The sequence below is a fragment of the Leptonychotes weddellii genome, chromosome 2 (assembly GCF_054177405.1).
Source record: "Leptonychotes weddellii isolate Sample4059 chromosome 2, ASM5417740v2, whole genome shotgun sequence".
NCBI classification, from domain to species: domain Eukaryota; kingdom Metazoa; phylum Chordata; class Mammalia; order Carnivora; family Phocidae; genus Leptonychotes; species Leptonychotes weddellii.
Genome location: NC_138370.1, coordinates 176,784,515 through 176,799,947, shown reverse-complemented (window position 1 = coordinate 176,799,947; position 15,433 = coordinate 176,784,515). Strand labels below are relative to the sequence as shown.

The 15,433-nt window shown below is 61.7% G+C and overlaps 1 protein-coding gene across 4 annotated transcripts in view; it reads left to right on the top strand.

Annotated features, from left to right (window-relative positions):
- The window catches only part of SH3BP2 (SH3 domain binding protein 2), a 34,382-nt gene that overhangs the window by 18,218 nt on the left and 731 nt on the right, over nt 1-15,433 (top strand). For 3 of the 4 annotated variants that reach the window (XM_081812754.1, XM_081812757.1, XM_081812753.1), the window contains 11 exons: nt 6,347-6,486; nt 7,401-7,503; nt 8,895-9,012; nt 9,289-9,359; nt 9,786-9,874; nt 10,103-10,171; nt 11,794-12,448; nt 13,697-13,808; nt 14,039-14,094; nt 14,421-14,502; nt 15,288-15,347. In XM_081812754.1, coding sequence (XP_081668880.1) covers nt 6,351-6,486; nt 7,401-7,503; nt 8,895-9,012; nt 9,289-9,359; nt 9,786-9,874; nt 10,103-10,171; nt 11,794-12,448; nt 13,697-13,808; nt 14,039-14,094; nt 14,421-14,502; nt 15,288-15,347 — 1,551 coding nt within the window. In that variant the 5' untranslated portion in view covers nt 6,347-6,350. Of the gene's footprint in view, nt 1-4,754; nt 4,833-6,346; nt 6,487-7,400; nt 7,504-8,894; nt 9,013-9,288; nt 9,360-9,785; nt 9,875-10,102; nt 10,172-11,793; nt 12,449-13,696; nt 13,809-14,038; nt 14,095-14,420; nt 14,503-15,287; nt 15,348-15,433 lie in introns of those variants that run through there. The other variant, XM_081812755.1, reaches the window with a different exon arrangement.

The following is a 15,433-nucleotide window of genomic DNA, read 5'->3' as shown; positions in this document are numbered from 1 at the left end:
TCTGGGGGCACCCACAGAGGGTCTTGTTAGCCTCTGGAGGTGTGTGTGTGCATCTACTTACAAGGGAGTGAATGAGTATGTACCAGTGTGAGTCCATAAATATGTGTATGAGTATATAGTGTGCTTGAGAGTGAGAATGAGTGTATGTCTAAGAATGAGTGTGTGAGTGAATGCGTGTGTCTGCGTGTGTACGTGTGTGTATGTGTGCGTGTGAGTGTGTCTGCGTGTGGGTGTGCGTGTGAATGAGTGCGTTCAGGGACCCCCGGCCCCACGGTCCTGCAGTTCCGGGACCGGTCTGGTCACCACTGACAGGAACCCCTGACTGTGGTCACGTGAGGCGCCGGCTCCCTCACCGCAGCCAGGGCTGTGACTGCAGGTGTGAAAGAGGAGAGCCACGGGAGCTCGGCCTCCAGGGCCCCTGCTCGGCCCTCGTGCACGCGCGTGCACACACACTGATGCGCACACTGTAATCTGCACAGAGCCATGCTGTTCACACGCACCGCCCGTCTGAGCACACTGCCCGAGACACCGCCTGGGGGTGTGGAGCCTCGGCTCCCACGCGGGCCGGTGCAGGGGATGACCACACACCTCTGGGGCTCACAGCCGCACGGGCGGGTGGGACCCACTGAGCCTGTGCTTCGTGGAACTCGACGAGGCCTGTCTCTGCGGGCCAGGGCGGTGTTCACCCGTCGGCTCTGCCCCCATCCCTGCATCTCAGGCCTCCGGTCACCCGGACTAATCTCAACTTTAAGAGAAGGTCAGGGGCGAGCGCAGGAGCAGAGACCAGAGAGCGTGCCTGAGGGGCCCGCCTTCCCTAGCGCACGTCGTGCACACGAAGATCACACGCCTCCTGGAAGGGCTCATGGAGCCCCGCAGTCGCCACTGTGCCGGCCATCTGAACGCCGACCTTTGTGTCTTCGGAACCCTGCCCCAGACAGCTCCTCTGAGCTGCAGGGAACGGACCCGCTCCCAGCGCAGCAAGCTGGTGCTGCCCCTGTGGCCAGCTCCCTGGGTGGCCTCGGGACCCTCCTCTGGAGGGGTAGATGCCCTGAGCGGTGTTGGGGCACTGTGAAGACGGGACTCTGCGCCCACCTGAAATGAGAGGAAGCAGAGGCTCAGTGGAGGACAAGCCTGGGGGTGTTTGAACCCAGGCCTCCAGCACTCTTCTTGACAGCTCCCCGCCAGGGGGGCTCAGCAGGCACCCCCCCCCCCAGCAGCACAGGAAGGGGCCCCCACTGCTGTGTCTGCCTCTGCAGAAGAAGGGACTGAAGCTTCCTGCTGATGAGCCCACGGGATGAGTGAGTGGAGTTTTACCATCAGGGTGCTGGGCGATACCAGGAGCGTAGAGGGAGGTGGCCACGGAGGCCAGGCTGGCCGGGAGTGTGGGTGTTTCTTAGGGACTCTCCTCAATTTTCCCAGTGGAGCTGGAGTCTTTGAGCTGGACTGAAAGTCCCCAAAAGCTGTGTGGTCACCTCGGCCACAACGGCCCGTCACCACCTCTACCCTCAGCCACCATTTCCTTCCCTTTTCTGTTCCAGCCTGGCCTGGCACTCAGCTCTTGGTCAGGTGCCAACCCAGCTCACCCACTGGTAGGGCAGAGCCGGGTGGGGCGGGAGGCTTTGGGGGCAACAGGATGGGTTTCTCCTCAGATGGTCTGTCCTCTGGAGAGGAGCTGGGAATGTTGGCATCTGTCCCTGAAGTGAGGACATTCCTAGGGGAGGTGAAGGTGAGCACAACCTAACTCCGTCACCACCCACCCTCCCCACCCAAGGTCAGGCTGGCCGCCTAAGAGCCCTTAATCCTGCCCACGGAGAGACTGTGGTCAGGCAAGAGCGAGGCTCTCACAGGCCTCCACCGGCCTGGCCACTGAGCTGAGCCAGAGGGGGTCTATAAATTGCCCTAACTCCTCCCCTCCGGTTTCCCCCAGGTGCAGAGCGAGAAGTGGTGGGTTCCATCCATCCTCACAGCAGCTGCCCCTGCCCCAACACACACGCCAGGGCTCCTTACAGATTGGCGAGGATGCAGTATGCCAGGGTGGGGGCTATATTTTGGCATTCTGTGCCTTCCAGGCAAGTGCGTCCCTACCACCCACTAGGGTCAACATTCTGTGCCTCCTTTGGGGCTCCCTGGGTGCTGGGCCTGAGCTGGTGAGAATGGGGGACAGTGACAAGCTAGTGTGGTCAGTGTTACATGGAGGGAAGGCTGTGTAAGCCCCGAGGAGGGACATAGGACCCCCTATAGGTCAGGGAACACCACCTGAAAGAGGGGACACTTGAGCTAACTCTCATTTCATTTTTGGATTGTTCACTACTAGTATGTAGAAGTATGACTGTTTTTTGTCTGTTGATCTTTTATCCTGCTAGCTCGTTTATTAGTTCCAGTCACTTTTTAAGTGGGTTCCCTGGTATTTTTTGTATATGTAACCACCTAAGTTGTGAATAGTTTTACTTCTTCATTTCCAATCTGGATACCTTTTATTTCTTCTTCTTGCCTAATTGTACTGACTAGCAGGTCTGGTACAGGTTGAAGAGAAGCAGAAAGAGCAAACATCTTTCCCTTGTCCCTGCTCTTAGGGGAGAGCTTTTAGTCTTTTACCAGCGAGGGTGATGTTGGCTGTGGGTTTTTCATAAACACCGCTTACCTTGTTGAGGAAGTTTTCTCCTGTTCCTAGTTTGTTGAGTGTTGTTCCTATCATGAAAGATTGTCAGATTTTGTCAAATGCTTTTTCTGTGTCTTTTGAGATAATTGTGTGGTTTCTGCCTTTTTTTTATTATTGATATGATGTAGTATAATCATTGAATTTTAAGTGTTACCCTTGTATTCCTGGGATATATTGCACTTAGCATGGTGTAGAATCCTTTTTACATGGTGCTGAAATCAATTTGCTAGTATTTTGGTGAGCATTTTTTTAGAGGGGGGAGGAAAAGAAGGGGGAGGGGCAGAGAGAGAGAGAGAGAGAATCTTTTTTTTTTTTTTTAAAGATTTTTTATTTATTTATTTGAGAGAGAGAGAATGAGAGAGCACATGAGAGGGGAGAGGGTCAGAGGGAGAAGTAGGCTCCCCGCCGAGCAGGGAGCCCGATGCGGGACTCGATCCCGGGACTCCAGGATCATGACCTGAGCCGAAGGCAGCCGCCCAACCAACTGAGCCACCCAGGCGCCCGAGAGAGAGAGAATCTTAAGCAGGCTCCGTGCCCAGCACGGAGCCTGACATGGGGCTCAATCTCACAACCCTGAGATCATGACTTGAGCTGAAATCAAGCCTGACACTTAACTGGCTGAGCCACCCAGTTGCCCCTTGGTGAGGATTTTGACATCTACAATCATAAGGGTTATTGGTCTGTAGTTTTCTTGTGTTGTCTTTGGTTTTGGTATCAGGGTAATGCTGGCCTTATCCAGTGAGTTCCTTCCTCTTCTGTTTCTGGAGGAGTTAATGATGAATTGGTGTTCATTTGCACCAACTCTTGAGGGCTGAGTTAGTTTGATTGCAACTGCAGGCAGTGGAAACTGTGGACTGTAGCCTGGAGGTGGTGCTTGGTGATTTTGGGTCTTGGATTCAGGAGCCACGGGGTCTGGATGGCACAAGTGCATGGAGGTGGAGGGCAGGAGGAGAGCCCCTGAGAAAGATCCATGGGGGCTGGGTCTGGAAAGGCCAAGTGTGCATGATGAGGCCCTGGAGATCTGGAACAGTGGTGATGGGAATGGCATGTGTGGGTGGGGGAGAACGTGCTGAGTGGAGGTGATGGGGGGAGAGAATGGAAGCAGGGGAGGGAACTGAGACAAGGGGTGGTGGGTTGCTACCCAGAGGTGGTTGGGAGGAGGACAGGCAGGGTGGCTGGGAGGAGTAGGAGGAGGTGGTTGGCCCAGAGGGCTGAGTGCGTTGCCAGGGGAGGGACTGGTAAGGGCACTGGGAACAGAGATACACAGGTGGGACAGAGCCTCCTGCTGCAGCAGGAGAGGGCACCCAGAGCCAGCCTGACATGGAGGCAGGAAACCAGGGAATGGGTCTATGTCCAGCTGGGTGGGAGCAGGGCCCAAGCTCTTAGAGCTACCCTCTGCCTCAGATGGCCCATCTCACCTGAGCTGCCTGTATGCAGGTGGGAGGTAGAGGGGGCAGAATGCTTGCCGGGCCCGCAAGGCCATCACTCGCCTTTGGCCAGCCTGGGGGTGTCCTAGGAGAAGAGCCCACATCTACCCAAGCAGGTGGGAGCTGCCAAGGACTGGACTTCTGGCTCCTGCAGGGAATCCGGGGGGAGGGGGGGTGGAGACCCGTGGCGACAGATGGGTGAAGCAACCTGCCTGAGAAGGGGCGGGAGGACCCACAGACCCACCCGGAGCCCCAGTGCCTGCCAGCCAGACCCGCTTCACCCCGGCCGCAACCCTGGGAGGCCGGGCGCCCCTCACCCCCATTTGCAGAGGCGCAGACTGAGGCTCAGGGAAGACAAGCCCCTCTCCCAAGGGCGCTAGCCAGCCGGGGGGCCTGGCGGGCTCGGGGCATGCTGGCTTCTGGTTTCTGGGCCGCACTTCAGACATCCGCGTCGCGCCCCGGGCCCCGCGCCGCTGTCTTCCAGGAGCCGCTGGGGAAACTGAGGCCCCGCGCGGGGGTCCGCGGGGCGGCTGGCGGAGCGCCAGGTCCCCACCTGCCGCTCCCGCCCCGCCCGCGAGGGGAGGAGCCGACCGCCGGGGCGGGGGGCGCGGCGGCGGCGGGGCGCGCGGCATGGCGGGCGCGGGGCGCGGGCGGCCCGGCTGGGGCGGGCGGGAGGCGGGCGCGGGGGGGCGCGGCCCGGAGCCGTGTCGCTGCGCGCAGGGGCGGCGGGCCGCCGCGTGGACGCCGTGAGTACCGAGCCCGGAGCGCGAGTCCCGCTTCCTGGGGGAACAAAGGCAGGCGTGGGCCGGGCGGGGCTCCGTCCCGGGCAGCAGGCTTGGGGCGCCGGGGCCGAGCCTTTGTTCCGAGCCCCGGCTGTGGGTGGAGGCCCGGGCCCCGGGGATGGTCTTGTGCGCACGGAGCCGGAGGGTGGCAGCCTGAGTGCGCCGGGCGGAGGCCAGGGAGCAGCCAGGTCCCTGTGGCCTGGAGAAGGTGAACATTTGGCGGAGGATGCTGGCTTGCCAGCAGCCGAGTGGCTTGCTTTGTGTGTGTTTTTGGGAATGGGGCCTTTAGTGGCAGGAGCCCCAGTGGACAGGGCCTCTGGGTCTGACCCGGGCTGCAACACTGGTGACTCAGTGGGACGCTGACCACACATCCGGTTGACACCAAGTCCACTGGGGCCCCAGGAAGGAGCAGGCACCAGGTTCAGTGGGGGCAGGCACAGGCGAAACAGTGCGGGGGTGGGGGGGATTCCTGAATATGACTGGGCATTCAGATGCCTCACAGAAGAGGGGACTCTGAACCTGGGTCTTGAAGGATGAATAGGAGTTCTTCCTGTGAGAAGTGGGGAGTGGTCAGTCATTCCAGGCAGAGGCCAGAGTGTGAAACAGCCTGGCATGTTTCAGGGAGAACCGCTAGGATGAGCAGGAGGCTGAGCAAGGCTGGTGATGGGGAGACAGAGCGGACACCAGTCAACCCACCGACGGTCACCGTGGCCACTGCCGACAAGCATGTGCTGTGTGCCAGGCTGTGTCCACCCTGTGCTCCCATTTTACAGCTCCAACAACTATGGCCTAGGGCTCCCCCAGAGAGCCGAGCCAGGGTGGGAACTAGGGACTCAGGGCTACCCGCTTTCCTGCTTCCTGGTCTCAGGCCCTTAAGAAAGGGATGGACAGAAGCTGGCTAAGGGCAGGCAGGAGTGGAGGGTGGGGCACTTGGGGGCCATGTCACCCCTTCCCTGCTAGGGGTCAGAGATGATGGAGAGGATGCCCACGGCCTGTCCCAGCCCCTGTACCTCTTTAAATCCATTAGGTTGTGATCCTAGTCACCTCCCCCTGGAAGCCCTCCCTGGCAGGCTCCATCATAGGCTCACCTGGCATGCAGACTCGGGGTGGTTATGGCCTCAGGCCTGACTTACCTGGGCCAATGGTTTCTTGAATTCACTCACTGCTGTCCCCTAGCCCCCACTGGGCCATGAGTTCAGCAGGTGTGTGAAGGAACACACTCCATTCTCAGGGTCCCTGGGGCTCAGGTGTGTGTCCAGATAGACCAGGGGCTGACCAAGTGGACCAGGTGGCCCTTTCTTTCCCTGGGGTCCCACCTGGAAGCCGGGGGCCTTCCGAAGGTTCCTCACCCCTTGCTGCCTCGACCCTTTATGCTGTCTCCAGGATCTCAGCGGTGTCTCCTACTGCATGCTCCAACCTAAGCCATCTTCTGACCCCCAGCCCTGGCTGAGAAGTGTCTCCTTCCCCTTTTTTTGCAGCTTCATGGCGGCCGAAGAGATGCACTGGCCTGTCCCGATGAAGGCCATTGGTGCCCAGAACTTGCTAACCATGCCCGGGGGCGTGGCCAAGGCTGGCTACCTGCACAAGAAGGGTGGCACCCAGCTGCAGTTGCTCAGATGTGAGTCCTCTGGGTGGCAGGGAGCGTGATGGGAGGATATGGGGATGGGGCTGAACCCCAGCCCTGTGGCCCCACTGCCTTGTTGGACCTCTGTGGGCAAGCAGCCTGTCTCTCTTGAGCCTCTGCTCAGACATGGCCCTCCAGAGTTTTCCTTCCCTGCATGGTGGCCAGTACCCCCTGGGGGACCTGAGGTCAGCCTCCTCATTCCCCAGGACTGTGGGATGATTTGGGGTGCTACTGCAAAATGGAGATAGGTTGGGCATTTGGTGCAGAGTGCTGACCAGCGGGGAGCTTCCGTCTGCAGCCAGGGGCTGGGGGCCTTCAGTGGCCTGGTAGGTCTGGCCTTGCACCGTCCAGTGGTCGGTGTCCAGTCAGTTGGTCAGTCACTAGGTCCACAATGCACCTGTGTGCCAAGACCCAGCTGGGTGCTGGACCTCCAGAGCTGCATGAGGCCAAGGCTCTGGTCCCTGGACAGCAGGTTAGCAGAGAGTGGGAGCCCCCAGGTCTAGGAGATGCCCAGTCAAAGACGTTAAGGCCAAAGAGCATCAGGGCCTTGCCTGTCGCTCTGACTGGGCATGAGCTCCCCATGCTATGACCTCTGGCCCTGGCTTTGCGCTTCCTTGAGCCAGCCTAGGTGGTCAAGGTCTCCCCCTGCCCTGGGCATGGCCAGGCCTGCCTTGGGGGTGGTGCTCTGGGGCTGGTCAGCCTGCCCGTGATTGCTTACATTTGGCCCCACAGTGGACTCCTTGCGATGGGGCAGCATGCTAGCCCAACTCCCTGCCCTTCTGTTTAGTGGGGTTCAAAGGCAGGAGGTCTGTCCTAAGTCACCCAGAGCCTCTGGGAATGGCTTCTCAGTGGGGTCTGCCCAGCAGCCCCTCAGGGCTCATCCTCTGCCCTTGCCATGCTGCCCTCAGGGCCCCTGCGCTTTGTCATCATCCACAAGCGATGCATCTACTACTTCAAGAGCAGCACATCTGCCTCCCCGCAGGGCGCCTTCTCCCTGAGCGGCTATAACCGGTAAGTGCCCCCTGCCCGCGGCCCCCGCAGAGCCCTGGCCAGGCCTGTCCCTCGTTCCCGCCCACAGAGAGTCCAGGCTGTCTTGAGATGGCTCCCACCCCACCCCTTTGGATCCTGTCCAGCCTGTCCTACTCATTCTCACCCTCTGTGTGGCCTCCTCACAGTGTCCCTCGGGCCTTCGCAGAGGACCTGGGGCAAGGCTGGGGGCTTCCCGCTCTCTCCTCAGCAGAGCCTCCAGAGTCCCCATTCGGCCACCACTCCGTCTCGCTGCTCACCCAGCCGCCTTTCCTACCATAGCCTCCTTCCAAGGGACCAGGAACCTACTCCACCCTAGGCCCTGCCTCAGGCCCCCGTGGCTTCGGGGCCTCCCAGGCCCGGGCCAGCTCCTTGCTTTACATGTGCCGTAGGCTGGGCCCATCCAGCGAGTGCCTCTCTGCTAATGGGCAGGCAGGTGCACACTGGGCCAGAACCTTCTAGATGGGATGGGGAATGCTGGCAAGTGAGGGTCCATTAGCCCCACTTGGGCCAGCCCCACAGCATCGGGGGCCTGCAGGCAGGGGTGAAGTGTGACTCCTGGGCTCTGGGTCTTAGTGTCACACCATGGGCCTGGCACCCTGCGGCGTGAGTCTGTGCCGCCCAATTTCCTAGGAGGGCCCAGCCCCTCCTGCCTATGCAGACCTGAAGGTCCCATGTCAGTGGCAGGACTGAGTGACTCAAGGTTTTGGCTGGAAGCTCAATGCGGGGGGCCTGGCCCAGGTGCCCAGCCCAGTGCCAGGCTTCCGCCAGCCAGGGCACTGCTAAGGAGGGGAGGAGCCTGGAGCTTGTGGCTGCCAGTGGGCATTCGTGGCTCAGAGCTCTGGGGTCCCCTGGGGAGGGATGCGCACCCTCACCCCGGGGGATGGGCGCACCTGCCCCAGGCGCCTGGCCCAGTGGGGCTCCCCCATGGTAGGTTTTGTGATCTCTATACAACCCCCACCGCCTGGCTGGGGGGAGCAGCCACGTAAGTCACGTCCCCCCAGTGCTCTCTGGGGTGCCTGACGGGGGCTGCAGGGGCAGGGCGGAGGCTGACATGTTCGGGCCCCCAACAGGCCGGCCCGCCGAGGTGGGCGGGTGGCACCTGAGTAGAGGGGCACTGGTGGGCAGTGAGGGTGACGTGTCCTCGTTTTGGAGCTGCGTGGGCTGCTGCTTCCAGGATGAGCCCTGTCCACTCTGTGCCCCGTCCTTGCCTGCACGCTTCCCTCTGCCTGAAGCATCTAGGCCTTTGGCCTGGAGCATCCGCAAGGCGGACCATCCAGACCCGCCCGCATCCTCGGGGGCACGGTGGGTGCGGGGTGCCGGGACCCATCCAGGTTGGGCTGACCGGGTGGTGACCGCCCGCACTGTGCCCTCAGGGTGATGCGGGCGGCTGAAGAGACAACGTCCAACAACGTCTTCCCCTTCAAGATTGTCCACATCAGCAAGAAGCACCGCACATGGTTCTTCTCGGCCTCCTCTGAGGATGAGCGCAAGGTGAGCCTGCCTTCGGGGTGGGGGGCGCCTGACGGGACGTGGTGCTGGGCGAGTGCTCATCCTCAAGCCCGTGGCCCGGTACGAGCGCCGCACGCTCAGGAGCTGTCTCGGGAAGAGCTCTGAATGGGCTAAGGTGGGGCCAGAGCCCCAGGAAGGCCATAGGGGTCGTGTCCCTGACCTCCGTGTGGGGCAGCCCCGGGCAGTGAGGGAGGCGGGGCGAGGGTGGAGCCCTGCCCTGGGCAGCAGGCACCCACCCCAGCCCCGACTGACCCACAGAGCTGGATGGCTTTGCTGCGCAAGGAGATTGGCCACTTCCACGAGAAGAAGGAGTTGCCCCTGGACACCAGGTGGGCCTGGGCTTGACATATGTGCCTACCTCCCGCCTCTGGGGGCTTGGCCCGGGGTGTGTGTGTGTGTGTGTACGCGTGTACACCCATTGGTAGTTTCCGCGGGGCAGCTGGGGATGTGGGGCCAGCCCTGAGGCCTGGCCCTGTGTGGTCAGGCAGGGGGTGGCAGGGAGGCCTCCGGTCCCTGGGTCTGTGTTTCTCACCTGTGAGGAGCTTGTTCGACTGTGTGTCTGGCCTTGCTTTGTGTTTATCCGACGTCTAGCTCTGTACACGTCCACGTGTCTGTGTGTGTGGTCGGTCTGTGCGTACGTCTGTTTCTGTGCATCGGTCCCGTATCCGAGGGTGTGCGTGTGTATCCAGATGTGTGAGTGCAAAGGAACTCCCCCTGCCCAGTGCTCACCCCCCTTCCCCCGCCCCACACCTCAGTGACTCCAGCTCGGACACAGACAGCTTCTATGGTGCAGTCGAGCGGCCTGTGGACATCAGCCTGTCCCCATACCCCACAGACAATGAAGGTGAGGCCTGTCTGCATACGCCCCACCCCGTCTGCACCTGGCCCCTGCCGCCTAGGAGGGGAGGCGTTATCTGGCTGTCTTCCCCAGGCAGCCTGGGTCCTGGGTTCATGCCCTGCCCTGTGCCTCCCTGACCCGTGGCTCCCAGTGTTGTGAGGGCCCCTGCCCCACCGCCCCTGGGTGCAGCTGGGCCTGGGCCACCCTGGGTCTGACCCTCGATCTGCCTCACAGACTACGAGCATGAGGATGAAGACGACTCGTACATGGAGCCTGACTCCCCTGAGCCCATGGAGCCCGAGGGTAGGTGGGCGACCTGTGAGCCTCGGGGGCTCCTGGGGCTGGAACCTGGGAGTGCCGGCCTGAGTACCGCTCCGGGTGGCCTCAGTTTCCCTGTTGTGGCCCAAGTATTAGGAGGAACAGAACAGAAAAGGTGTATACTCTGGCTGGCTCTGCTCACCTGATCCTCCAACCTCCACAGTTAGCCTGGGATGGAGGGCAGGGGGGAGGTGATTTGCAAATAAGTGAGGTAGGGGGGCCCACATGTATAATGCTGAGCCAGGGGTGGTCCTGGGGGCTGAGAGTGGGGACATTGAGGAGTGGGTGGGTCCAGGGCAGGGCCTACTCCCTGTGGCTGACAGCTCCCTGGAGCACCTCTAGGCCGGTCTGTCACTTACCCACCCACTCCCACCTGACCTCCCAAAGTATGCGGCCTAGCAAGGGAGACAGGCATGCACCAGGCGTCACATATATCTGTCACAGCCAAGCGTAGGACCAGATGGGGGAGGGCTGTGCCTCTGTCCTGCCATCCGTCCCGTCCCACTATCCTTTCCACTTTCCTGGGGACTTGGGACAATCCCTCTACCCCCGGCCTCCCTGTTCCTCTGCTTTCTCTACAATGACCTTGTCCTCTGCCCTCCTCAGCCCCCCCCCTTTAGGTACAGCAGGTCCAGCCCTCTTCCTTCCTCCTGGCCCCCTCCCTCTGGGGCCACCACCAGGCCAGGCCATGTGCCTCAACCTCCCTCCCGGCACAGAGCCCATGGCTCCAGCCCATGTCCATCTGCCCCACCCCTGAACTGCGGCCACGCGTGGCTGGAGATGAGCACGTGGGGGCCTCACTTTGCTCGCAGCTGTGCTCCTCCAGGACCAGTGCCCGCAGACCTGCCTGCACATTCCCTCCCCACCCTTCCGAGTCCCTACTCCAAGCAGGCTTTCCCCTCCCTCTCCCCAAACATCTCTTATTTGGGTTCCAGTGGCCTCCCCATTCTCAAATGCAGCACTCAGCACCTGTGAGCTGTACGTGGCCTGGGTCGTCCCCCCTGCTCCTCAGCACCAGGAGCCTTGGCTCCAGGTCCCATCCCACCTCACTCAGCCCCACACTGGCCCCTTAATGCCATGAGCTGGGCCAATCAACATGAGCTGGGCCACCCCAGGACTCAGGCCTGGCCCACTCCTCTCCTGACAGTCTTAGGCCACTGGACAGCTAGTGTCACAGTTAGCCTGCTGACTCCACTGGCCTCACCAGCCAACACCTCTCCTTGAACTCCAGACCTGCGCCCCGACGGCCCACCCCACACCCCCTCACCTCTCCTTGAACCCCAGACTGTGCCCCGACGGCCCATTCCACGTTCCCTCAATGTTCTTAAAGCATGAGCAAACGCAACCCTCATTTTCCTCCCAACCTACTCCTGTCCATCCTCCTCACCTCTCTTAGTAGGAATCATAGCCTCCCCTCTCTGAGGTGAAGTCCTCAGAGTTTCCCTTGCCTCTTCTCTCTCACCTCCACTTCCGGGAAGCTGATGGCTCAGGAAGCTCATGCGGGCTGCGTGTAGAGGGGGGTGAGAAAGGCCAGGGGGTGCAGGGTGGTGGTGTTGGCCCAGCCTCCAGCAGGTGACACTCACTGACTGGGTCTCTTTGCTCTGCAGACACCCTGACCCACCCACCGGCCTACCCCCCGCCTCCTGTGCCTACACCCAGGAAGCCAGCCTTCTCCGACATGCCCCGTGCTCACTCCTTTGCCTCCAAGGGCCCGAGCCCCCTGTTGCCACCCCCGCCCCCTAAGCGTGGCCTCCCTGACACCAGCCCAGCTCCTGAGGACTCCAAGAGGGACCCACTGGGCCTGAGGCGGCCTGAGCCTGGCCCCAGGGTGCCCATGGCCCCCCGGAGGATGAGTGACCCCCCGCTGGGCCACCTGCCAACCACGCCCAGCCTCCGGAAACCCCCTTGCTTACGCGAGAGCGCCAGCCCCAGCCCAGAGCCCTGGGTCCCCGGCCATGGGCCTGGCTCTGCCTCCAGCCCTGCCAACGTGGCCACTGCTTCCTCCAGGAACTGTGACAAGCTCAAGTCCTTCCATCTGACCCCCCGGGGGCCACCCACGCCCGAGCCTCCACCCGTGCCTGCCAACAAGCCCAAGTTCTTAAAGATGGCTGAAGAGGCCCCTACAGGGGAGGCAGCCAGGCCCAGACTCTTCGTGCCCCCGGTGGCCCCCAGGCCTCCTGTCCTGAAACTGCCAATGCCTGAGGCCGCAGCCAAGCCAGCGGTCCTGCCAAGGACAGAGAAGCCACCCCTCCCCCACCTCCAGTGAGTTGGCTTGGCACTGGGGCCCCCTGGGGACCCTCCCCAGCCGGCGCCTTGGCCTCCTCGCCTCTGGCACTGTCTGTGTCCACGACGGGTACCAGGCAGCCCTAGCATAGGAGGAGGAAGGCTCCTTGATTGCCGCAGCCTGCTGAGCCTGAGCAGCCTCCCCTGCACCGGACCTATCCTTGCCCTAGAGGAATGTCCAGCCTCGTGGGTGGTGGGCCTAGAGCCCGTCGCTGTCGGGGAGCAGTGGGCAAGAGGGTCTTTGGGGAAACAGGCCTCCCAGAGCCTGGCCTGGGCAATCTGAGGACCCTGCAGGGTCAAGGGAGGGGCCTTCAGGGCTGACCTCCTGCTCTGGGATAGATGGTAGGGGATGGGAGGAGCTTGGGCTGTGAGCCCCTTGGAGCCAGCATGCCTCTGCGGGCCCTCCTGATCCGGATCTGTCCTTCCCTGCCTGGGGCTCTTGAGCCACCAAGGCTGCCTTTGTGCTCTTCCTGATTGGGAACTTGCTAGAATGTGGAGTATGTTGGTGACTCACCCTTGAGGTCTGCTCGAAACACTTTCTTCTTTATTGCTAGGGGGGACTGGTGTGTCCCCCGCTCACACAGTGTCGTTCATACCAACAGCCTGTGGTCAGAGATGTCTGGGGCCCCAAACCATGAAGGTTCTGGGAACCACAGGGGGGAACCTTGAGCGGGCGAGCTAACCCAGTACTCCCTGAAGGCCTTTGAGCCTGGCACCCTTCTCCCTAGGACTCTCAGCTCTGCTGCCGAGGGAGGGCACCACGTGATGGTTCCGTTTCACAAGGGGCCTCAGTGGTGCAGACTGGGTCAGTTTGCCAAGAGCTCCAGGACTGCGTGTGCCAGGGCCGGTCGTCCATGGCTCAGCCTCCACCACAGCCCAGTGTGGGCTCCGTCCATTCACATCATCCACTCTCTGTGGCTTTGGGAGGGGCGTGGCTTGGCCAAGGTCACAAAGCTGGTTAGCTGCAGAGCTGGGGCTGGGGCCCCCCCCAAGCATCCAGAGCACTTGTCTATGCAATGACCACACCAGAGTTCAGGCCCCCACCATGGTCTTGCCAGTGTTATTGGCAGTCCTGAGCCCACTTCAGGCAATTCCTGTCGCCCCAGGGCGGTCGGCATGGGCCTGTCTCAGGGTCCCTGGTCTGGGCCTCCAACCATCCAGGTGAATGGGGGTGGTGGGCGGAGGGTGCGACAGTGATGTTCCCTCCTCTCCCTGCTCCCCTCCCAGGAGGTCACCCCCTGATGGGCAGAGTTTCAGGAGCTTCTCCTTTGAAAAGCCCCGATGGCCCTCAAAGGCGGACAGCGCTGGTGGGGAGGACTCCGACGAGGATTATGAGAAGGTAGGGCCGAGGGGAGAGCCCAGCTCGCAGCGGTGGGTGGGCGGCCCCTCACTGGGCATCTTGAGTGAGGAGCCCCCAGGATGCTGGAGTTGAGGGGGGCACGGGAGCATGGTGGAAAGCCCCAGATCTGGGCACAGGCTGGTAGCCCGCCGGGGGTGGGGAGACGGCGCACTGGCTACAAGCACCCCTTGGACCCTGACCCTGACCCTGACTGCCACTGGTCTCTGCAGGTGCCACTGCCCAGCTCTGTGTTTATCAATACCACGGAATCCTGCGAAGTGGAAAGGTTAGCACCAAGCCCTTCTTTCTCCAAATCCTTGTTTTTGCGGACATGCGGTCCCCAGCCTTTCTGTCCCCCTCACTTGCCTTGGCGCTGGGCAGTCGCCGGCACAGGTACTCGGCCCCGAGGGCGATAGAGGCCATCCGCTCAGTCCCGCCTGGCCGGCACCCAAGCCCGGCACAGGCCGGCCCTCACGCAGCCCATTGCTCTTGGGACCTGTGCTGCAGAATGGCGAGAAGGCAGAAACCCACATTGAGGACTGGGGCTGGAGGGTCCCCCCGCGAGCACTGGCTGAGGATGGTTCGTCTTCTGACGCAACTGCTTTATTTTAGGCTGTTCAAAGCCACAAGCCCCCAGGGAGAGCCCCAGGATGGACTCTACTGCATCCGGAACTCCTCCACCAAGTCAGGGAAGGTAGGTGCCCCGACAGTCACCCTGCTGAGCGAAGGCCCCTGGGGACTGCTGTGTTGTGGTGGGCTCCTTTATAGCATATACGTCACTTCCCTGTGCAGCCTCTGATTTGGCATCTCGACTAGTTCCGTGCTTGGGGTCTCTGCCTGGCAGCCCCTGCCCCATCTACTGTCAGGAACCGAACACCATCTGCAAACTGGGGGCGATGCTGGCCAGTCCCCCAGCACAGGAAGGAGGTGGGAGGGAAGTGCTGGGGGTCCCAGAACTCTGGTGGGGCTGGGTTTTCATGCACTTTGCAGGGGAGGCTGCCTGGGGCTGTGGGAATAGCGAGTCGGCTGGAGTGCCCCTCCTCCTCCGAGGCTGGATCGCACAACCTCACTGAGCCTCACTTTTCTGTTTCTTTTCTTTTCTTGTTTATTTGTTTATTTATTTAAGTAAGCTCTATGCCCAACAGTGGGGCTCGCACCCATGACCCCAAGATCAAGAGTCGCATGCTGCATGGACGGAGCCAGCCTGGCGCCCCCTCTATTCTGTGTCTGTCAGAAATGCTCCTAGGGCGAGCCAGGCACCTGCTACCGCTACTCGAGTCTCCCCAGAGGCCATCAGGGCAGGAGCCCTGGGGCCAGCGGCTGCCCGTTTGGACCCTGCTGTCCGGGTCCCTCCCTAGGTCACCGTAAGGGCCCCAGGACCCAGCTGTGATGCTTCTGCCGGCCCCTTGGTCTCTGCGGTCCTTCCCCGGAGGCTGGGGCTGCTCTCAGCTGATCCATCTGCTGCTTCTCTTCCTGCAGGTTCTGGTCGTGTGGGATACAAGCCCCAACAAAGTGAGGAACTACCGCATCTTTGAGAAGGTGGGCAGGCTGGCCCCGCCCCAGGGCTCCAGCTGGAAGGGAGCCCCCGCCTGGGGGTGGGGTGGCGGGCACAGAGCTGACACAGG